This window comes from Chiloscyllium plagiosum, unplaced genomic scaffold (genome assembly GCF_037043375.1).
Source record: "Chiloscyllium plagiosum isolate Xiang-an unplaced genomic scaffold, Cpla_swu_hap1 HiC_scaffold_38, whole genome shotgun sequence".
Taxonomy (NCBI): Eukaryota; Metazoa; Chordata; class Chondrichthyes; order Orectolobiformes; family Hemiscylliidae; genus Chiloscyllium; species Chiloscyllium plagiosum.
Genome location: NW_028270176.1, coordinates 35394867 through 35418319, shown reverse-complemented (window position 1 = coordinate 35418319; position 23453 = coordinate 35394867). Strand labels below are relative to the sequence as shown.

The 23453-nt window shown below is 52.7% G+C and overlaps 1 protein-coding gene across 4 annotated transcripts in view; it reads right to left on the bottom strand.

The window, feature by feature from the left end:
* Positions 1–9367: 9367 nt before the first annotated feature.
* The window catches only part of hpn (hepsin), a 47320-nt gene continuing 33234 nt past the window's right edge, over positions 9368–23453 (bottom strand). For 3 of the 4 annotated variants that reach the window (XM_087980768.1, XM_087980767.1, XM_087980769.1), the window contains 4 exons: positions 19861–19956; positions 12943–13085; positions 11299–11463; positions 9368–10379 (listed from right to left, as the gene is read on the bottom strand). In XM_087980768.1, coding sequence (XP_087836894.1) covers positions 10341–10379; positions 11299–11463; positions 12943–13085; positions 19861–19956 — 443 coding nt within the window. In that variant the 3' untranslated portion in view covers positions 9368–10340. The remainder of the gene's footprint in view (positions 10380–11298; positions 11464–12942; positions 13086–19860; positions 19957–23453) is intronic. The other variant, XM_087980770.1, reaches the window with a different exon arrangement.

The window sequence follows — 23453 nt, the reverse complement described above, 5'->3', positions numbered from 1 at the left end:
CCTGTGTGTATTATAGAGAACAGCAGTCCCTGTGTGTATTATAGAGAACAGCAGTCCCTGTGTGTATTATAGAGAACAGCAGTCCCTGTGGGTATTATAGAGAACAGCAGTCCCTGTTTGTATTATAGAGAACATCAGTCCCTGTGTATATTATAGTGAACAGCAGTCCCTGTGTATATTATAGAGAACAGCAGTCCCTGTGTGTATTATAGAGAACAGCAGTCCCTGTGTGTATTGTAGTGAACAGCAGTCCCTGTGTGTATTATAGAGAACAGCAGTCCCTGTGTGTATTATAGAGAACAGCAGTCCCTGTGTGTATTATAGAGAACAACAGTCCCTGTGTGTATTATAGAGAACAGCAGTCCCTGTGTGTATTATCGAGAACAGCAGTCCCTGTGTATATTATAGAGAACAGCAGTCCCTGTGTGTATTATAGTGAACAGCAGTCCCTGTGTGTATTATAGTGAACAGCAGTCCCGGTGTATATTATAGTGAACAGCAGTCCCTGTGTGTATTATAGAGAACAGCAGTCCCTGTGTGTATTATAGAGAACAGCAGTCCCTGTGTGTATTATAGAGAACAGCAGTCCCTGTGTGTATTATAGAGAACAGCAGTCCCTGTGTGTATTATAGAGAACAGGCGTCCCTGTGTGTATTATAGAGAACAGCAGTCCCTGTGTGTATTATAGTGAACAGCAGTCCCTGTGTATATTACAGAGAACATCAGTCCCTGTGTATATTATAGAGATCAGCAGTCGCTGTGTGTATTATAGTGAACAGCAGTCCCTTTGTATATTACAGAGAACAGCAGATTCTATGTATATTATAGTGAACAGCAGTCCATGTGTATATTATAGAGAACAGCGGTCCCTGTGTATATTATAGAGAACAGCAGTCCCTGTGTAGCTTATAGAGAACAGCAGTCCCTGTGTGTATTATAGAGCACAGCAGTCCCTGTGTGTATTATAGAGAACAGCAGTCCCTGTGTATATTATAGTGAACAGCAGTCCCTGTGTATATTATAGAGAACAGCAGTCCCTGTGTATATTATAGAGAACAGCAGTCCCTGTGTGAATTATAGTGAACAGCAGTCCCTTTGTGTATTATAGTGAACAGCAGTCCCTGTGTATATTATAGAGAACAGCAGTCCCTGTGTGTATTATAGTGAACAGCAGTCCCTGTGTATATTATAGAGAACAGCAGTCCCTGTGTAGCTTATAGAGAACAGCAGTCCCTGTGTATATTATAGTGAACAGCAGTCCCTGTGTATATTATAGAGAACAGCAGTCCCTGTGTGTATTATAGTGAACAGCAGTCCCTGTGTTTCTTATAGAGAACAGCAGCCCCTGTGTGTATTATAGTGAACAACAGACCCTGTGTGTATTATAGTGAACAGCAGTCCCTGTGTATATTATAGAGAACAGCAGTCCCTGCGTGTATTATAGTGAACAGCAGTCCCTGTGTGTATTATAGTGAACAGCAGTCCCTGTGTATATTATAGTGAACAGCAGTCCCTCTGTGTATTACGGAGAACAGCAGACCCTGTGTATATTTTGTTAACAGCAGTCCCTGTGTGTATTACAGTGAACAGCTGTCCCTGTGTATATTATAGTGAACAGCAGTCCCTGTGTATATTACGGAGAACAGCAGACCCTGTGTATATTTTGTTAACAGCAGTCCCTGTGTGTATTATAGTGAACAGCAGTCCCTGTGTGTATTATAGTGAACAGCAGTCCCTGTGTATATTACAGAGAACAGCAGACCCTGTGTATATTTTGTTAACAGCAGTCCCTGTGTGTATTATAGAGAACAGCAGTCCCTGTGTATATTATAGAGAACAGCAGTCCCTGTGTGTATTATAGTGAACAGCAGTCCCTGTGTATATTATAGAGAACAGCAGTCCCTGTGTATATTATAGAGAACAGCAGTCCCTGTGTGTATTATAGTGAACAGCTGTCCCTGTGTATATTATAGTGAACAGCAGTCCCTGTGTGTATTACGGAGAACAGCAGACCCTGTGTATATTTTGTTAAGAGCAGTCCCTGTGTGTACTATAGAGAACAGCAGTCCCTGTGTGTATTATAGAGAACAGCAGTCCCTGTGTATATTATAGAGAACAGCAGTCCCTGTGTGTATTATAGAGAACAGCAGTCCCTGTGTATATTATAGTGAACAGCAGTCCCTGTGTGTATTATCGAGAACAGCAGTCCCTGTGTGTATTATAGAGAACAGCAGTCCCTGTGTGTATTATAGAGAACAGCAGTCCCTGTGTGTATTATAGAGAACAGCAGTCCCTGTGTATATTATAGTGAACAGCAGTCCCTGTGTGTATTATAGAGAACAGCAGTCCCTGTGTGTATTATAGAGAACAGCAGTCCCTGTGGGTATTATAGAGAACAGCAGTCCCTGTGTGTATTATCGAGAACAGCAGTCCCTGTGTATATTATAGAGAACAGCAGTCCCTGTGTGTATTATAGAGAACAGCAGTCCCTGTGTGTATTAGAGAGAACAGCAGTCCCTGTGTATATTATAGTGAACAGCAGTCCCTGTGTATATTATAGAGAACAGCAGTCCCTGTGTGTATTATAGAGAACAGCAGTCCCTGTGTGTATTGTCGTGAACAGCAGTCCCTGTGTGTATTATAGAGAACAGCAGTCCCTGTGTGTATTATAGAGAACAGCAGTCCCTGTGTGTATTATAGAGAACAACAGTCCCTGTGTGTATTATAGAGAACAGCAGTCCCTGTGTGTATTATCGAGAACAGCAGTCCCTGTGTATATTATAGAGAACAGCAGTCCCTGTGTGTATTATAGTGAACAGCAGTCCCTGTGTGTATTATAGTGAACAGCAGTCCCGGTGTATATTATAGTGAACAGCAGTCCCTGTGTGTATTATAGAGAACAGCAGTCCCTGTGAGTATTATAGAGATCAGCAGTCCCTGTGTGTATTATAGAGAACAGCAGTCCCTGTGTGTATTATAGAGAACAGCAGTCCCTGTGTGTATTATAGAGAACAGCAGTCCCTGTGTGTATTATCGAGAACAGCAGTCCCTGTGTATATTATAGAGAACAGCAGTCCCTGTGTGTATTATAGTGAACAGCAGTCCCTGTGTGTATTATAGTGAACAGCAGTCCCGGTGTATATTATAGTGAACAGCAGTCCCTGTGTGTATTATAGAGAACAGCAGTCCCTGTGTATATTATAGTGAACAGCAGTCCCTGTGTGTATTATAGAGAACAGCAGTCCCTGTGTATATTATAGTGAACAGCAGTCCCTGTGTGTATTATAGAGAACAGCAGTCCCTGTGTGTATTATAGAGAACAGCAGTCCCTGTGTGTATTATAGAGAACAACAGTCCCTGTGTGTATTATAGAGAACAGCAGTCCCTGTGTGTATTATAGTGAACAGCAGTCCCTGTGTATATTATAGAGAACAGCAGTCCCTGTGTGTATTATAGTGAACAGCAGTCCCTGTGTATATTATAGTGAACAGCAGTCCCTGTGTGTATTATAGTGAACAGCAGTCCCTGTGTATATTATAGTGAACAGCAGTCCCTGTGTATATTATAGAGAACAGCATTCCCTGTGTATATTATAGAGAACAGCTGTCCCTGTGTATATTATAGTGAACAGCAGTCCCGGTGTATATTATAGTGAACAGCAGTCCCGGTGTATATTATAGTGAACAGCAATCCCTGTGTGTATTTTTGTGAACAGCAGTCCATGTGTATATTATAGTGAACAGCAGTCCCTGTGTATATTATAGAGAACAGCAGTCCCGGTGTATATTATAGAGAACAGCGGTCCCTGTGTATATTATAGAGAACAGCAGTCCCTGTGTATATTATAGAGAACAGCGGTCCCTGTGTGTATTATAGAGAACAGCAGTCCCTGTGTATATTATAGAGAACACCAGTCCCTATGTGTATTATAGAGAACAGCGGTCCCTGTGTATATTATAGTGAACAGCAGTCCCTGTGCATATTATAGAGAACAGCAGTCACTGTGTATATTATAGTGAACAGCAGTCCCTGTGTGTATTATAGTGAACAGCAGTCCATGTGTATATTATAGTGAACAGCAGTCCCGGTGTATATTATAGAGAACAGCAGTCCCTGTGTATATTATAAAGAACAGCGGTCCCTGTGTGTATTATAGAGAACAGCAGTCCCTGTGTGTATTATAGAGAACAGCAGTTCCTATGTATATTATAGAGAACAGCAGTCCCTGTGTGTATTATAGAGAACAGCGGTCCCTGTGTGTATTATAGAGAACAGCGGTCCCTGTGTATATTATAGAGAACAGCGGTCCCTGTGTATATTATAGAGAACAGCGGTCCCTGTGTATATTATAGTGAACAGCAGTCCCTGTGTGTATTATAGTGAACAGCAGTCCCTGTGTATATTATAGTGAACAGCAGTCCCTGTGTATATTATAGTGAACAGCAGTCCCTGTGTGTATTATAGTGAACAGCAGTCCCGGTGTATATTATAGAGAACAGCAGTCCCTGTGTATATTATAGAGAACAGCAGTCCCTGTGTGTATTATAGTGAACAGCAGTCCCTGTGTGTATTTTGTGAACAGCAGTCCCGGTGTATATTACAGAGAACAGCAGTCCCGGTGTATATTATAGAGAACAGCAGTCCCGGTGTATATTATACAGAACAGCGGTCCCTGTGTATATTATAGAGAACAGCAGTCCCTGTGTATATTATAGAGAACAGCGGTCCCTGTGTATATTATAGAGAACAGCAGTCCCTGTGTGTATTATAGAGAACAGCAGTCCCTGTGTATATTATAGAGAACAGCAGTCCCTGTGTATATTATATTGAACAGCAGTCCCTGTGTATATTATAGAGAACAGCAGTCCCTGTGTATATTATTCAGAACAGCAGTCCCTGTGTATATTATAGAGAACAGCGGTCCCTGTGTATATTATGGAGAACAGCAGTCCCTGTGTGTATTATAGAGAACAGCAGTCCCTGTGTGTATTATAGAGAACAGCAGTCCCTGTGTATATTATAGTGAACAGCAGTCCCTGTGTGTATTACGGAGAACAGCAGACCCTGTGTATATTTTGTTAACAGCAGTCCCTGTGTGTATTATAGTGAACAGCAGTCCCTGTGTGTATTATAGTGAACAGCAGTCCCTGTGTATATTATAGAGAACAGCAGTCCCTGTGTATATTATGGAGAACAGCAGTCCCTGTGTGTATTATAGTGAACAGCTGTCCCTGTGTATATTATAGAGAACAGCAGTCCCTGTGTATATTATAGTGAACAGCAGTCCCTGTGTGTGTTATAGTGAACAGCAGTCCCTGTGTGTATTATAGAGAACAGCAGTCCCTGTGTATATTTTGTTAACAGCAATCCCTGTGTCTACTAAGCAAAATAGCATCCCTTCTAAATGTTTTGGAAGAGAATATACTTTAAAAAAAATAGCAGCCCCTGCTGTAAATTAAAGAAACTACACACCATAATGACAGTTTTCGAAGTACCTTTTCAGGTTTTCACTCATATCCTGAGTTACGCCCCCCTACTCGAGAAGGTGGGGGTGAGCTGCCTCCTTGACCCGCTGCAGTCCATGTGCTGTAGGGGAGACCCACAATGTCCCTGAGGGAGGGAATCCCAGGATTCTGACCCAGGAAGGAACGGCCGATAGATTTCCAAGTCGGGATGGGGAGGGGCTCGGAGGGGAACTTGCAGGGGGGGGGGGGGGGTGTTCCCATGTACCTGCTGCCCCTTGTCCTTCTGGATGGAAGTGGCCGTGGGTTTGGAAGGTGCTGCCTGAGGGTCTTTGGTGAGTTTCTGCAGCACATCTTGTAGCTGGTACACACTGGGGGGGGGGGGGGATGGTACACACTGCTGTTACTGAGCGTCGGTGGGGGGAGGGAGGGGATGGTACACACTGCTGTTACTGAGGGTCGGTGGGGGGGAGGGAGGGGATGGTACACACTGCTGTTACTGAGGGTCGGTGGGGGGGAGGGAGGGGATGGTACACACTGCTGTTACTGAGGGTCAGTGGGGGGAGGGAGGGGATGGTACACACTGCTGTTACTGAGGGTCGGTGGGGTGGGGGGGGAGGGGATGGTACACACTGCTGTTACTGAGGGTCGGTGGGGGGGGAGGGAGGGGATGGTACACACTGCTGTTACTGAGGGTCGGTGGGGGGGGGAGGGGATGGTACACACTGCTGTTACTGAGGGTCGGTGGGGGGGTGGGGGGAGAGGGGATGGTACACACTGCTGTTACTGAGGGTCGGTGGGGGGAGGGAGGGGATGGTACACACTGCTGTTACTGAGGGTCGGTGGGGGGGGGGAGGGGATGGTACACACTGCTGTTACTGAGGGTCGGTGGGGGGGGGAGGGGATGGTACACACTGCTGTTACTGAGGGTCGGTGGGGGGGAGGGAGGGGATGGTACACACTGCTGTTACTGAGGGTCGGTGGGGGAGGGAGGGAGGGGATGGTACACACTGCTGTTACTGAGCGTCGGTGGTGGGGAGGAAGGGAATGGTACACACTGCTGTTACTGAGCGTCGGTGGGGGGGAGGGAGGAGATGGTACACACTGCTGTTACTGAGCGTCGGTGGTGGGGGAGGGAGGGGATGGTACACACTGCTGTTACTGAGCGTCGGTGGTGGGAGAGGGAGGGGATGGTACACACTGCTGTTACTGAGCGTCGGTGGGGGGAGGGAGGGGATGGTACACACTGCTGTTACTGAGCGTCGGTGGTGGGGGAGGGAGGGGATGGTACACACTGCTGTTACTGAGGGTCAGTGGGGGGAGGGAGGGGATGGTACACACTGCTGTTACTGAGGGTCGGTGGGGGGAGGGAGGGGATGGTACACACTGCTGTTACTGAGCATCGGTGGTGGGGGAGGGAGGGGACGGTACACACTGCTGTTACTGAGGGTCAGTGGGGGGAGGGAGGGGATGGTACACACTGCTGTTACTGAGCGTCGGTTGGGGGGGAGGGAGGGGATGGTACACACTGCTGTTACTGAGGGTCGGTGGGGGGAGGGAGGGGATGGTACACACTGCTGTTACTGAGGGTCGGTGGGTGAGGGAGGGGATGGTACACACTGCTGTTACTGAGCGTCGGTTGGGGGGGAGGGAGGGGATGGTACACACTGCTGTTACTGAGGGTCGGTGGGGGGAGGGAGGGGATGGTACACACTGCTGTTACTGAGGGTCGGTGGGTGAGGGAGGGGATGGTACACACTGCTGTTACTGAGTGTCGGTGGGAGGGAGGGGATGGTACACACTGCTGTTACTGAGGGTCGGTGGGGGGGGGGAGGGGATGGTCCACACTGCTGTTACTGAGGGTCGGTGGGGTGGGAGGGACGGGATGGTACACACTGCTGTTACTGAGCGTCGGTGGGGTGGGAGGGACGGGATGGTACACACTGCTGTTACTGAGCGTCGGTGGGGGGGGGGAGGGGATGGTACACACTGCTGTTACTGAGCGTCGGTGGGAGGGAGGGGATGGTACACACTGCTGTTACTGAGCGTCGGTGGGAGGGAGGGGATGGTACACACTGCTGTTACTGAGTGTCGGTGGGAGGGAGGGGATGGTACACACTGCTGTTACTGAGCGTCGGTGGGGTGGGAGGGACGGGATGGTACACACTGCTGTTACTGAGCGTCGGTGGGGGGGGGGGAGGGGATGGTACACACTGCTGTTACTGAGCATCGGTGGGAGGGAGGGGATGGTACACACTGCTGTTACTGAGGGTCGGTGGGGGGGGGAGGGGATGGTACACACTGCTGTTACTGAGTGTCGGTGGGGGAGGGAGGGAGGGGATGGTACACACTGCTGTTACTGAGCGTCGGTGGGGTGGGAGGGACGGGATGGTACACACTGCTGTTACTGAGCGTCGGTGGGGGGGGGGAGGGGATGGTACACACTGCTGTTACTGAGGGTCGGTGGGGGGGAGGGAGGGGATGGTACACACTGCTGTTACTGAGGATCGGTGGGGGGGGGAGGGAGGGGATGGTACACACTGCTGTTACTGAGGGTCGTGAGGGGGTGCGAGGGGATGGGACACACTGCTGTTACAGAGTGTCGGTGGGGGGGGGAGGGGATGGTACACACTGCTGTTACTGAGCGTCGGTGGGGGTGGGGGAGGGGATGTTTGTGGGTGTGGGGGCTGCTCTGTCCCTGGATGGTGTCGAGCTTCTCGAGTGTTGTTGGAGATGCCCCCACCCAGGGGCAAGTGGGGAGTATTCCCTCACCCTCCTGCCTTGGGCCTTGTCGATGGTGGGACAGGCTTTGGGGGGAGTCAGGAGGGGAGTTACTCGCTGCAGGATTCCCAGCCTCTGACCTGCTCTTGGAGCCGCTGGGTTAATGTGGTGGGTTTCTGGTCGATGGTAACCCCCAGGATGTTGAGAGTGGGTGGGGGTCAGTGATGGGAACACCGTTGAATGTTGAGGGAGGAGATGGGTAGAGTGTGTCTTGTTGGTCATTGTCAGGCGTTTGTATGACACGAATATTACTTGCCTCTTGTCAGCCCAAGCCTGGACCTTGGTGTATTTCAACATGAACTGCTTCACCATCTGAGGGAGTGGTGGTGAATGGGGCTGAACACGGTGCAATGATCAGTGACCATTCCCACTCCTGACCTTCTGACGGAGGGAGGGTCATCGATGATGCAGCTGAAGATGGTTGGCTCGAGGACACTATCCTGAGAGACTCCTGCAGAGATGTCCTGGAGCTGAGATGGCTGACCCTCCAACAACCACCACCATCTTCCTGTGTGTCAGGTAAAACTCTAACCAGCGTAGCGTTTGCCCCCGATACGCGTTTTGCCAGGGCTCCGTGATGCCACACTCGGTCGAATGCAGCCTCGATGCCAAGGACTGTCCCTCTCCCCTCCCCTCGGGAGTTCAGCTCCTTCTATCCTTGTTTCCTTCAGCCCCTTGTTTGACGACAGAGAGAGAGAGAGCGCGAGAGAGAGAGAGAGCGCGAGAGAGAGACAGAGCGCGAGAGAGAGACAGAGCACGAGAGAGAGACAGAGCGCGAGAGAGAGACAGAGCGCGAGAGAGAGACAGAGCGCGAGAGAGAGACAGAGCGCGAGAGAGAGACAGAGCGCGAGAGAGAGACAGAGCGCGAGAGAGAGACAGAGCGCGAGAGAGAGACAGAGAGCGAGAGAGAGACAGAGAGCGAGAGACAGAGAGCGAGAGAGAGACAGAGCGTGAGAGAGAGACAGAGCGCGAGAGAGAGACAGAGCGCGAGAGACAGAGACAGATGTCCAGTACTTTGTCCCTGAATGTGCAGTGAAGGGTATCACATCACAATGTACCCCAACGATATGAACAGGGGGCTAGCAGGGGGCATTCTCACAGATCACACACAGCAGACAGGATGTTCAAATCAGAGTGTTTTTAAAAATCACAACAAAATTACAACAAAGCTTGACAATTTTAAATACAGTCAATATACAAATACTCAGACAATACACAGAGGAAGGAATTTTATTCCTCTCTGCCCTATCCCTGTGCAAATATAAAACATTTGAACAATCATCGCAATCAAGCAATTGGTGATACATCTCCATCCAGCATTACGTCAGTGAATAAATATTTAAGAAGCCGAGATTTTGATTTCGACTTGGTTTTTTTTTAATATAGAGCAGCTCACGTGATCTGTCTCACTGTGTGACCAGACTTGAGAGAAAGAGGCAAAATCCTCCAGGGAGGACAGTGCTGGGTGTCTGGGTAGAGGGGTTTGGTGAGGGACAGGGTCAACGCTGAATGGGAACACGGAGATGCCCAGCTCAGAGGGAAACTCCACAGTGTGACGGGGTGGTGCAGAGATAAGACTGGGTGGGGTAACGAAGGGAGCGGGGAGTGAGGGATTAGACCAGGTGGGGGTAATAAAAGGAGCGGGGAGTGAGGGGGAGAGTGGAAATAGAAAGGGACCGACAGTTTCATAAATAAACTTATGCCAGAACAGAAAGTCCCTCGGCAATCCCTCAAAATAAATCTCAAATCTTTGACAGAGGGGCCAGACACATGAAAACACACCTGAACACCGTCTCAGAAGGCAGCGATAGCGACTAAAAAGTCTGACTCAATTCCTAACATGGCTCATTCCCCGGAAAACTCTAACCTCAGCTCAAGATTAGAGTGAGAACATTCATCAGTCAGTCAGTCAGTGTGCCCCTCCTGAAACACTGCTCCAGTCGTCATGGGATTTTTTGGACTCATTTAAAAAAGGTACATTCATTTCCCCAAAATATGAAAAAATATTGCTGAAGGTCAGAATCTTCCCATAGCACCGAGATATCCCTGGACAAGTGCTTCTCCCACCCCCAAGATCCTACTTTTGCAAAGGTTCCTTCAATCCAGACTGTGAATGCCTCCGGTGTTCCTGTAGACCTGCAGAGTTTAAAAATAAACACCTGGTAAGACACTGTGTCCCAGGAGAGCACGGTTTGGCCAATAGCACTCACACCTCACCTCTGCTCAGCCCCAGACAGACACAGATTTCCCCCAACACACTGGGGGAGCAGTGTAGAGAGAGCTTTACTCTGTATCTAACCCTGTGCTGTCCTTGTCCTGGGAGTGTTTGATGGGGGACAGTGTAGAGGGAGCTTTACTCTGTATCTAACCCCGTGCTGTCCCTGTCCCTGGGAGTGTTTGATGGGGGACAGTGTAGAGAGAGCTTTACTCTGTATCTAACCCTGTGCTGTCCCTGTCCTGGGAGTGTTTGATGGGGGACAGTGTAGAGGGAGCTTTACTCTGTATCTAACCCTGTGCTGTCCCTGTCCCTGGGAGTGTTTGATGGGGGGGACAGTGTAGAGGGAGCTTTACTCTGTATCTAACCCCGTGCTGTCCCTGTCCCTGGGAGTGTTTGATGGGGGACAGTGTAGAGGGAGCTTTACTCTGTATCTAACCCCGTGCTGTCCCTGTCCTGGGAGTGTTGATGGGGGGACAGTGTAGAGGGAGCTTTACTCTGTATCTAACCCCGTGCTGTCCCTGTCCCTGGGAGTGTTTGATGGGGGACAGTGTAGAGAGAGCTTTACTCTGTATCTAACCCCATGCTGTCCCTGTCCCTGGGAGTGTTTGATGGGGGACAGTGTAGAGGGAGCTTTACTCTGTATCTAACCCCGTGCTGTCCCTGTCCCTGGGAGTGTTTGATGGGGGACAGTGTAGAGGGAGCTTTACTCTGTATCTAACCCCGCGCTCTCCCTGGGAGTGTTATGATGAGGTTGGACAGTGTTAGGGTCGGTGTTGAGGGAGCTGTCCCATCACCCCTCTCCCCAGGTGATGGAACAGGGTTCCGTATGCCCCCTACCTGCATGGCCCGGTAAATCCACTCCTGGTAGCGGGTGACGCGACTGTAAACCCCAGGCTTGTTAGCCATGGCACAGCCCGTACCCCAACTCACAATCCCACACAGACGCCACCGCGTTCGATTGGAGAGAGTGTCCTCACAGACCAGGGGGCCACCGCTATCGCCCTGTGAGGGTGGAGGTGGGGAAGAGAGAGAGAGACCGAGACACAGAGAGAGAGAGAGAGAGAGAGAGAGAGAGAGAGAGAGAGAGAGAGAGAGAGAGAGAGAGAGACAGACAGAGACAGACAGACAGACAGACAGACAGAGAGAGAGACAGACAGACAGAGAGAGAGACAGACAGACAGAGAGAGACACACACAGAGACAGAGAGAGAGAGAGAGACAGACAGACAGACAGACAGAGAGACACACAGAGACAGAGAGAGAGAGAGAGACAGACAGACAGACAGACAGACAGACAGAGAGAGACACAGAGAGAGAGAGAGATAGATGTCAGGGTGAGAGACAGAGAGAGACCCAAGAGTGGGGTAAGGGGACCAGAGAATGGGAACACATTGATCAGGTGAGTAAAGGAATGTTTTCTGACAACATGCTCACACTATTTCCATTTCATTAACAGACACCAGTGTCTGAAACTCATTCCCTGAGGGAGTGCCGCACTGTCGGAGGTTCAGTGCTAAGGGATGGCCGCACTGTCGGAGGGTCAGTGCTGAGGGAGTGGGCACTGTCGGAGGGTCAGTGCTGAGGGATAGCCGCACTGTCGGAGGGTCAGTGCTGAGGGAGTGGGCACTGTCAGAGTGTCAGTGCTGAGGGAGTGCCGCACTGTCGGAGGGTCAGTACTGAGGGAGTGCCGCACTGTCGGAGGGTCAGTGCTGAGGGAGTGGGCACTGTCGGAGGGTCAGTGCTGAGGGAGTGCCGCACTGTCGGAGGGTCAGTGCTGAGGGAGTGCCGCACTGTTGGAGGGTCAGTGCTGAGGGAGTGCCGCACTGTTGGAGGGTCAGTGCTGAGGGAGTGCCGCACTGTCGGAGGGTCTGTGCTGAGGGAGTGGGCACTGTCGGAGGGTCAGTGCTGAGGGAGTGCCGCACTGTTGGAGGGTCAGTGCTGAGGGAGTGCCGCACTGTTGGAGGGTCAGTGCTGAGGGAGTGCCGCACTGTCGGAGGGTCTGTGCTGAGGGAGTGGGCACAGTTGGAGGGTCAGTGCTGAGGGAGTGGGCACTGTCGGGGTGTCATCTGCCCCTTAGTGGCGGGATGGTGGGTGTGTGGCGCACGTTGAAAACCCACATCCACGATTTGGAAGCCGTCGCGGGGGGGAGGAGGGGGGGGGGGGGGTACGCGGGTTGGGGACGAGGCCACCCGAAGACGACATCTTCCCCCTCGACCAGGAGGAAGGAAGCGGGCTGCCCCGGTCACTCGCGCGCGTTGCAGGGCGTGGGATCTTGCTGTGCACCGTTTGGCTGCCGTTGGTCCCTGCACCGCAACGCGGCCCCCACTTCGAAACAGCAAACAAACACAGTCGGGTTTCGAAGGTGGTGGGGGGGGGGAGCCCCGTGTGGTGGGGAGCGTGGTCCCGGGGAGGGGTGCGGCTCTCCGAGCGATGGGTAAGATTTCTCACCAGCGCGTCGCACGAAACGCCAAGGAGCACTGACCTGGCAAGCGTCAATCCCTCCCTCGCTGTACCCAGCGCAGAACATGCTCGCGGTGATCTGGTTGTGGTAATATTCGGGACTGTTACACTGACTGTTGGTGATAATGGGCACCTTAGCTTCCTGAAGGACGTCAGACTGATAGCCTGGGGGGGAGGGGGGGGGGGGAAACAAAAATACCGAGCCAACCAGCCCGGGTCACACAGGGTCAGACTGGACTATCACATCAAAGCACTATCTCCCCAAATTCCCGAGGCTGGGAATCCTGCAGCGAGTAACTCAGCTCCTGACTCCCCCCAAAGCCTGTCCCACCATCGACAAGACGCAAGGCATTGATCTGAAACTCAGTTGGACCCACCACACACACACGCAGTGGATAATATCCAGGCCTGTGCTGGTAAGTAGCAAGGAACATTCACACCACACAAATGCCAGGCTGTGACCATCTCCAATAAGAGACACTCTAATCAGGGTCCCCGTGACGTTCAACGGTGTTCCCATCACTGACTCCCCCCCGACTCTCAACATCCTGGGGGTCACCATTGACCAGAAACCCACCAGGACCCACCACATCAACCCAGCGGCTCCAAGAGCAGGTCAGAGGCTGGGAATCCTGCAGCGAGTGACTCCCCCCAAAAGCCTGTCCCCACCATCGACAAGGCCCGAGGCAGGAGGGTGAGGGGATTCTCCCCACTTGCCCCTGGGTGGGGGCAGCTCCAACAACACTCGAGAAGCTCGACACCATCCAGGGGGAAAGCAGCCCCCACACCCACAAACATCCCCTCGCTCCCTCCCTCCCTACCCCCCCACCGATGCTCAGTAACAGCAGTGTGTACCATCCCCCCCCCCCACCGACTCTCAGTAACAGCAGTGTGTACCATCCCCTCCCTCCCCCCCACCGACCCTCAGTAACAGCAGTGTGTACCATCCCCTCCCTCCCCCCACCGACGCTCAGTAACAGCAGTGCGTACCATCCCTTCCCTCCCCCCCCAAAGACCCTCAGTAACAGCAGCGTGTACCATCCCCTCCCTCCCCCCCCCACCGACGCTCAGTAACAGCAGTGTGTACCATCCCCTCCCCCCCCCCCACCGCCGACGCTCAGTAACAGCAGTGTGTACCATCCCCTCCCTCCCCCCACCGACCCTCAGTAACAGCAGTGTGTACCATCCCCTCCCTCCCCCCACCGACCCTCAGTAACAGCAGTGTGTACCATCCCCTCCCTCCCCCCACCGACCCTCAGTAACAGCAGTGTGTACCATCCCCTCCCTCCCCCCACCGACCCTCAGTAACAGCAGTGTGTACCATCCCCTCCTCCACCCCCCACCGACGCTCAGTAACAGCAGTGTGTACCATCCCCTCCCTCCCCCCACCGACCCTCAGTAACAGCAGTGTGTACCATCCCCTCCCCCACCGACCCTCAGTAACAGCAGTGTGTCCCATCCCCTCCCTCCCTCCCACCGACCCTCAGTAACAGCAGTGTGTACCATCCCCTCCCCCCCCCCACCGACCCTCAGTAACAGCAGTGTGTACCATCCCCTCCCTCCCCCTCCACCGACCCTCAGTAACAGCAGTGTGTACCATCCCCTCCCTCCCCCCACTGACCCTCAGTAACAGCAGTGTGTACCATCCCCTCCCTCCCCCTCCACCGACCCTCAGTAACAGCAGTGTGTACCATCCCCTCCTCCACCCCCCACCGACGCTCAGTAACAGCAGTGTGTACCATCCCCTCCCCCCCCACCGACGCTCAGTAACAGCAGTGTGTACCAACCCCTCCCTCCCCCCCACCGACGCTCAGTAACAGCAGTGTGTACCATCCCCTCCCTCCTCCCACCGACCCTCAGTAACAGCAGTGTGTACCATCCCTTCCCTCCCCCCCACCGACCCTCAGTAACAGCAGTGTGTACCATCCCCTCCCTCCCCCCACCGACCCTCAGTAACAGCAGTGTGTACCATCCCCTCCCTCCCCCCACCGACCCTCAGTAACAGCAGTGTGTACCATCCCCTCCCTCCCCCCACCGACCCTCAGTAACAGCAGTGTGTACCATCCCCTCCCTCCCCCCACCGACCCTCAGTAACAGCAGTGTGTACCATCCCCTCCCTCCCCCCACCGACGCTCAGTAACAGCAGTGTGTACCATCCCCTCCCCCCCCACCGACCCTCAGTAACAGCAGTGTGTACCATCCCCTCCCTCCCCCTCCACCGACCCTCAGTAACAGCAGTGTGTACCATCCCCTCCCTCCCCCACCACCGACCCTCAGTAACAGCAGTGTGTACCATCCCCTCCCCCCCCCACCGACCCTCAGTAACAGCAGTGTGTACCATCCCCTCCCTCCCCCTCTACCGACCCTCAGTAACAGTAGTGTGTACCATCCCCTCCCTCCCCCACCACCGACCCTCAGTAACAGCAGTGTGTACCATCCCCTCCCCCCCCACCGACCCTCAGTAACAGCAGTGTGTACCATCCCCTCCCCCACCCACCGACCCTCAGTAACAGCAGTGTGTACCATCCCCTCCCTCCTCCACCGACCCTCAGTAACAGCAGTGTGTACCATCCCCTCCCTCCCCCCACCGACCCTCAGTAACAGCAGTGTGTACTATCCCCCCCCCCACCACACCTCAGTAACAGCATTGTGTACCATCCCCTCCCTCCCCCCACCGCACCTCAGTAACAGCAGTGTGTACCATCCCCTCCCTCCCCCACCGACCCTCAGTAACAGCAGTGTGTACCCTCCCCTCCCTCCCCCCACCGACCCTCAGTAACAGCAGTGTGTACCATCCCCTCCCCCCCCCACCGACGCTCAGTAACAGCAGTGTGTACCAACCCCTCCCTCCCCCCCACCGACGCTCAGTAACAGCAGTGTGTACCATCCCCTCCCTCCCCCCACCGACCCTCAGTAACAGCAGTGTGTACCATCCCTTCCCTCCCCCCCACCGACCCTCAGTAACAGCAGTGTGTACCATCCCCTCCCTCCCCCACCGACCCTCAGTAACAGCAGTGTGTACCCTCCCCTCCCTCCCCCCACCGACCCTCAGTAACAGCAGTGTGTACCATCCCCTCCCCCCCCCACCGACGCTCAGTAACAGCAGTGTGTACCAACCCCTCCCTCCCCCCCACCGACGCTCAGTAACAGCAGTGTGTACCATCCCCTCCCTCCCCCCACCGACCCTCAGTAACAGCAGTGTGTACCATCCCTTCCCTCCCCCCCACCGACCCTCAGTAACAGCAGTGTGTACCATCCCCTCCCTCCCCCCACCGACGCTCAGTAACAGCAGTGTGTACCATCCCCTCCCTCCCCCACCACCGACCCTCAGTAACAGCAGTGTGTACCATCCCCTCCCTCCCCCACCACCGACCCTCAGTAACAGCAGTGTGTACCATCCGCTCCCCCCACCCACCGACCCTCAGTAACAGCAGTGTGTACCATCCCCTCCCTCCTCCACCGACCCTCAGTAACAGCAGTGTGTACCATCCCCTCCCTCCCCCCACCGACCCTCAGTAACAGCAGTGTGTACCATCCCCTCCCTCCCCCCACCGACCCTCAGTAACAGCAGTGTGTACCCTCCCCTCCCTCCACCCACCGACCCTCAGTAACAGCAGTGTGTACCATCCCCTCCCCCCCCCACCGACCCTCAGTAACAGCAGTGTGTACTATCCCCCCCCCCCCACCACACCTCAGTAACAGCAGTGTGTACCATCCCCTCCCCCCCCCACCGACCCTCAGTAACAGCAGTGTGTACTATCCCCCCCCCCCCACCACACCTCAGTAACAGCAGTGTGTACCCTCCCCTCCCTCCACCCACCGACCCTCAGTAACAGCAGTGTGTACCATCCCCTCCCTCCCCCCCACCGACCCTCAGTAACAGCAGTGTGTACCATCCCCTCCCTCCCCCCACCGACCCTCAGTAACAGCAGTGTGTACCATCCCCTCCCTCCCCCCACCGACCCTCAGTAACAGCAGTGTGTACCCTCCCCTCCCTCCACCCACCGACCCTCAGTAACAGCAGTGTGTACCATCCCCTCCCCCCCCCACCGACCCTCAGTAACAGCAGTGTGTACCATCCGCTCCCCCCACCCACCGACCCTCAGTAACAGCAGTGTGTACCATCCCCTCCCTCCTCCACCGACCCTCAGTAACAGCAGTGTGTACCATCCCCTCCCTCCCCCCACCGACCCTCAGTAACAGCGGTGTGTACCATCCCCTCCCTCCCCCCACCGACCCTCAGTAACAGCAGTGTGTACCATCCCCTCCCTCCCCCCCCACCGACCCTCAGTAACAGCAGTGTGTACCATCCCCTCCCTCCCCCCACCGACCCTCAGTAACAGCAGTGTGTACCATCCCCTCCCTCTCCCCCCACCGACCCTCAGTAACAGCAGTGTGTACCATCCCCTCCCTCCCCCCACCGACCCTCAGTAACAGCAGTGTGTACCATCCCCCCCCCCCCCCAGTGTGTACCAGCTACAAGATGTGCTGCAGAAACTCACCAAAGACCCTCAGGCAGCACCTTCCAAACCCACGGCCACTTCCATCCAGAAGGACAAGGGGCAGCAGGTACATGGGAACACCTCCTGCTGTTATGCAGTGTTTCGGGAGTCTTTGTGGGAAGGGTTTTTGAATTTATCCGTGAGGCCAGAGTTATACATTTGTCTCAGTGTCACAGAGCCAGACAGCATGGAAACAGACCCTTCGGCCCATTGAGTCCATGCCGACCCTAATCCCCAAACTAACCCTGCTCCTGGCCCATCTCCCTCCAACCCTTTCATGTCCATGTCCTTATCCAAATGCCTTTTAAACGTTGTAACTGTCCCCCCCCCACCACCCCCCCACTTCCTCAGAAAGGTCATTCCATACACGTACCACCCTCTGGGTGAAAAAGTTGCCCCTTAGGTCCCTTTTATATCTTTCCCCTCTCACCCTAAACCTATGCCCTTCTAGTTCTGGACTCCCCCACCCCAGGGAAAAGACCTTGTCTATTTACCCTATCCATGTCCCTCATGATTTTGTAAACCTCTATAAGGTCACCCCTCAGCCTCCGACGCTCCAGGGAAAACAGCCCCAACCTGTTCAGCCTCTCCCTGTAGCTCAGACCCTCCAACCCTGGCAACATCCTTGTAAATCTTTTCTGAACCCTTTCAAGTTTCACAACATCTTTCCGATAGGAAGGAGACCAGAATTGCACACAATATTCCAACAGTGGCCTAACCAATGTCCTGTACAGCCGCAACATGACCTCCCAACTCCTGTACTCAATACTTTGACCCAATAAAGGAAAGCATACCAAACGCTGCCTTCACTATCCTGTGTGGTGCTGAAAGAGCACAGCTAATCAGGCAGCATCCGAGGAGCTGGAGAGTTAACGTTTCGAAAATAAGCTCTTCATCCCTGATGAAGAGCTTATGCTGAAAGCATCAAATCTCCTGCTCCTCGGAATGTGTCTGACCTGCTGTGCTTTTCCAGCAACACACTCTCGACTCTGATTTCTAGCATCTGCAGCCCTCACTTTCTTCCGATTTCACTGCCTACGACTCTACTTTCAAGGAACTATCCTGGACAGTCTTTTCTGAACCCTCTCCGGTTTTATAACCTCCTTTATGAAATCGGAATTCCCCGAAAATCCCAGCTTCCAAACCCGACAGCACTGGGAGAATGGTCTCCTATGGGAGACATGTGCACTGCCTTGTGTGCTCACCAACAGAACAGGTATTGGAGCAGCACGGTGGCTCAGTGGTTAGCGCTGCCGCCTCCCAGCGCCAGGGGCCCCAGTTCAATCCCACCCTCGGGCAACTGTGTGTGGAGTTTGCACATTCTCCCCGTGTCTGCGTGGGTTTCCTCCGGGTGCTCCGGTTTCCTCCCACAGTCCAAAGATGTGCAGGTTAGGGAGGATTGGCCATGGGAAATTGTCCCATAGTGCCCAGGGATGTGCAGGTTAGGGTGGATTGGCCATGGGAAATTGTCCCATAGTGCCCAGGGATGTGCAGGTTAGGGTGGGTTGGCCATGGGAAATTGTCCCATAGTGCCCAGGGATGTGCAGGTCAGGGTGGCTTGGCCATGGGAAATTGTCCCCTAGTGCCCAGGGATGTGCAGGTTAGGGTGGATTGGCCATGGGAAATTGTCCCATAGTGCCCAGGGATGTGCAGGTTAGGGTGAATTGGCCATGGGAAATTGTCCCATAGTGCCCAGGGATGTGCAGGTTAGGGTGGGTTGGCCATGGGAAATTGTCCCATAGTGCCCAGGGAAGTGCAGGTTAGGGTGGATTGGCCATGGGAAATTGTCCCATAGTGCCCAGGGATGTGCAGGTTAGGGTGGATTGGCCGTGCTAAATTGTCCCATAGTGCCCAGGGATGTGCAGGTTAGGGTGGGTTGGCCATGGGAAATTGTCCCATAGTGCCCAGGGATGTGCAGGTTAGGGTGGATTGGCCATGGGAAATTGTCCCATAGTGCCCAGGGATGTGTAGGTTAGGGTGGATTGGCCGTGGGAAATTGTCCCATAGTGCCCAGGGATGTGCAGGTTAGGGTGGGTTGGCCATGGGAAATTGTCCCATAGTGCCCAGGGATGTGCAGGTTAGGGTGGATTGGCCATGGGAAATTGTCCCATAGTGCCCAGGGATGTGTAGGTTAGGGTGGATTGGCCGTGGGAAATTGTCCCATAGTGCCCAGGGATGTGCAGGTTAGGGTGGATTGGCCGTGGGAAATTGTCCCATAGTGCCCAGGGATGTGCAGGTTAGGGTGGATTGGCCATGGGAAATTGTCTCATAGTGTTAGGTGCATTAGTCAGGGTATACATAGGGTAGGGGAATAGGTCTGGGTGGTTTACTCTTCAGAAGGTCAATGTGGACTTGTAGGGCTGAAGGGCCTGTTTCCACACGGTAGGGAATCTAATCTAACGTATTACCAGGAGGGAGAAGGAGCAAAAGCAACGTACCGTAATATTCAGTGTTACCCCACCCCGTGACGCTACACAACGTCCCATCGATGAGCCTCTGGCCAATGGCAGGGAGACACAGCGGCTGGATGTAGTCTAGAGATAAGAAACATAAAAAGGGTAACAAGTTTGGTGAAGATTTCTCGCTCAGGTTGAGGTTCTGGATGTAGGTTTGCTCGCTGAGCTGGAAGGTTCATTTTCAGACGTTTCGCCACCATACTAGGTAACATCTTCAGTGAGCCTCCGGACGAGGCACTGGTGGTGTAGCCCACTTTCTATTTGTGTGTTTAGGTTTCCTTGGGTTGATGATGTCATTGCCTGTTCCTTTTCTCAGGGGGTGGTAAATGGGGTCCAGGTCAATGTGTTTGTTGGTAGAGTTCCGGTCGGAATGCCATGCTTCTAGGAATTCTCGTGTGTGTCTATGTTTGGCTTGTCCTAGGATGGATGTGTTGTCCTTCCTTATCGGTATGTGAGGATAATAGTGAGAGAGGCTCATGCCATTTTGTGGCTAGTTGGTGTTCATGTATCCTGGTGGCTAGTTTTCTGCCTGTTTGACCAGTGCACATATTTTCTAAATGACGCTAGTTTTGCTCATTGTCTGTACAGGGTCTTTCAAGTTCATTAGCTGCTGTTTTCGTGTGTTGGTAGGTCTCAGACCCCTTGGCATCATGGTAGCCCACAAACCCACCAACACACTAAAACAGCAGCTAATGAACTTGAAAGACCCTATACAGACAATGAGCAAAACTAGCGTCATTTAGAAAATATGTGCACTGGTCAAACAGGCAGAAAACTAGCCACCAGGGTACATGAACACCAACTAGCCACAAAACGACATGACCCTCTCTCACTAGTGTCCTCACATACGGATGAGGAAGGACACCACTTCGACTGGGACAACACATCCAGCCAGAGAGAGAGAGAGAGAGAGAGAGAGATATGAATCTCGGACTCTCATGGCCTCCTTTATGTCTTAGAAAAAGCACCATCTAATAACAATGACAGAAAAAGTATTCCCGACAGAGGAATCGGCAGAGGGGACACGGAACATTCCGGAAGACATGTAACCTGGCTGTCATTTCAAGAGATCAAGATAGAGAGGGTGGGTTCGTAAATTTGCAGACGACACTAAGGTCGGTGGAGTTGTGGATAATGCTGAAGGATGTTGTAGGTTACAGAGAGACATCGATAAGCTGCAGAGCTGGGCTGAGAGGTGGCAAATGGAGTTTAATGCGGACAAGTGTGAGGTGATTCACTTTGGTCGGAGGAACCGGAATGCAAAGTACTGGGCTAATGGTAAGATTCTTGGTAGTGTAGATGAGCAGAGAGATCTCGGTGTTCAGATACACAGATCCTTGAAAGTTGCCACCCAGGTTAACAGGGTTGTTAAGAAGGCATACAGTGTTTTAGCTTTTATTAACAGAGAGATCGAGTTCCAGAACCAGGAGGTTATGCTACAGCTGTACAAAACTCTGGTGCGGCCGCACTTGGTGTATTGTGTACAGTTCTGGTCACCGCATTATAAGAAGGATGTGGAAGCTTTGGAAAGGGTGCAGAGGAGATTTACTAGGATGTTGCCTGGTATGGAGGGAAGGTCTTACGAGGAAAGGCTGAGGGACTTGAGGCTGTTTTCGTTAGAGGGAAGAAGGTTGAGAGGTGACTTAATAGAGACATATAAGATAATCAGAGGGTTAGATAGGGTGGACAGGGAGAACCTTTTTCCAAGTATGGTGACGGCGAGCACGAAGGGGCATAGCTTTAAATTGAGGAGTGATAGATATAGAACAGATGTCAGAGGTAGTGTCTTTACTCAGAGTAGTAAGGGTATGGAATGCTTTGCCTGCAACAGTAGTAGATTCGCCAACTTTAAGTACATTTAAGACGTCATTGGACAGGCATATGGACGTACATGGAATAGTGTAGGTTAGATGGGCTTCAGATTGGTATGACAGGTCGGCACAGCATCGAGGGGCGAAGGGCCTGTACTGCGCTGTAATGCTCTATGTTAAATTCTGTTTTATTGTTCCATAACTGGGACTCGTATTTATTGGAACAGCATACCATTAGAATCTTGCTTTATTCAGGAATAGTTAGTAGTTACCATGGATTTATTCTGTTTGTTAATAGTTTAATTACATTTTTCACTGTTAGAGTTTGATAAATAAATTTATTGAACCACGGTGTTAGTGGTTAGCACTGCTGCCTCCCAGCGCCAGGGACCCGGGTTCAATCCCACCCTCGGGCGACTGTCTGTGTGGAGTTTGCACATTCTCCCCCCGTGTCTGCGTGGATTTCCTCCCACAGTCCAAAGATGTGCAGGTCAGGGTGGCTTGGCCATGGGGAATTGTCCCATAGTGCCCAGGGATGTGCAGGTCAGGGTGGATTGGCCATGGGAAATTGTCCCATAGTGCCCAGGGATGTGCAGGTCAGGGTGGCTTGGCCATGGGAAATTGTCCCATGGTGCCCAGGGATGTACAGGCTAGGGTGGATTGGCCATGGGAAATTGTCCCATAGTGCCCAGGGATGTGCAGGTTAGGGTGGATTGGCCATGGGAAATTGTCCCATGGTGCCCAGGGATGTACAGGCTAGGGTGGATTGGCCATGGGAAATTGTCCCATAGTGCCCAGGGATGTGCAGGTTAGGGTGGGTTGGCCACGGGAAATTGTCCCATAGTGCCCAGGGATGTGCAGGTTAGGGTGGATTGGCCACGGGAAATTGTCCCATAGTGCCCAGGGATGTGCAGGTTAGGGTGGATTGGCCATGGGAAATTGTCCCATAGTGCCCAGGGATGTGCAGGTTAGGGTGGTTTGGCCATGGGAAATTGTCCCATAGTGCCCAGGGATGTGCAGGTTAGGGTGGGTTGGCCACGGGAAATTGTCCCATAGTGCCCAGGGATGTGCAGGTTAGGGTGGATTGGCCATGGGAAATTGTCCCATAGTGCCCAGTGATGTGCAGGTTAGGGTGGATTGGCCGTGGGAAATTGTTCCATAGTGCCCAGGGATGTGCAGGTTAGGGTGGATTGGCCGTGGGAAATTGTCCCATAGTGCCCAGGGATGTGCAGGTTAGGGTGGATTGGCCATGGGAAATTGTCCCATAGTGCCCAGGGATGTGCAGGTTAGGGTGGATTGGCCATGGGAAATTGTCCCATAGTGTCCAGGGATGTGCAGGTTAGGGTGGATTGGCCGTGGGAAATTGTCCCATAGTGCCCAGGGATGTGCAGGTTAGGGTGGATTGGCCGTGGGAAATTGTCCCATAGTGCCCAGGGATGTGCAGGTTAGGTGCATTAGTCAGGGGTAAGTGTAGGATAGGGGAAATGGGTCTGGGTGGGTTACGCTTTGGAAAGTTGGCGCGGACTTGTTGGGCCCAATGGCTTGTTCCCACACTTCGGGGAATCTATGTATTCCACATAAAAAGTTACTCCCTTCCCACACTCCATTTCCAGATTATAGAGAGAGAGGGGGGTTCCTCTTTGGAAATTTCGGTTCTCAGAGTGGGGGTTTCAACCTTCACTTGGTAACACTCAGTAATCCTGACAGATATCGCTGCTGGTATAAGGAGGGGAGTAGACAGAGAGGTTTCACTGTATTCAGAAC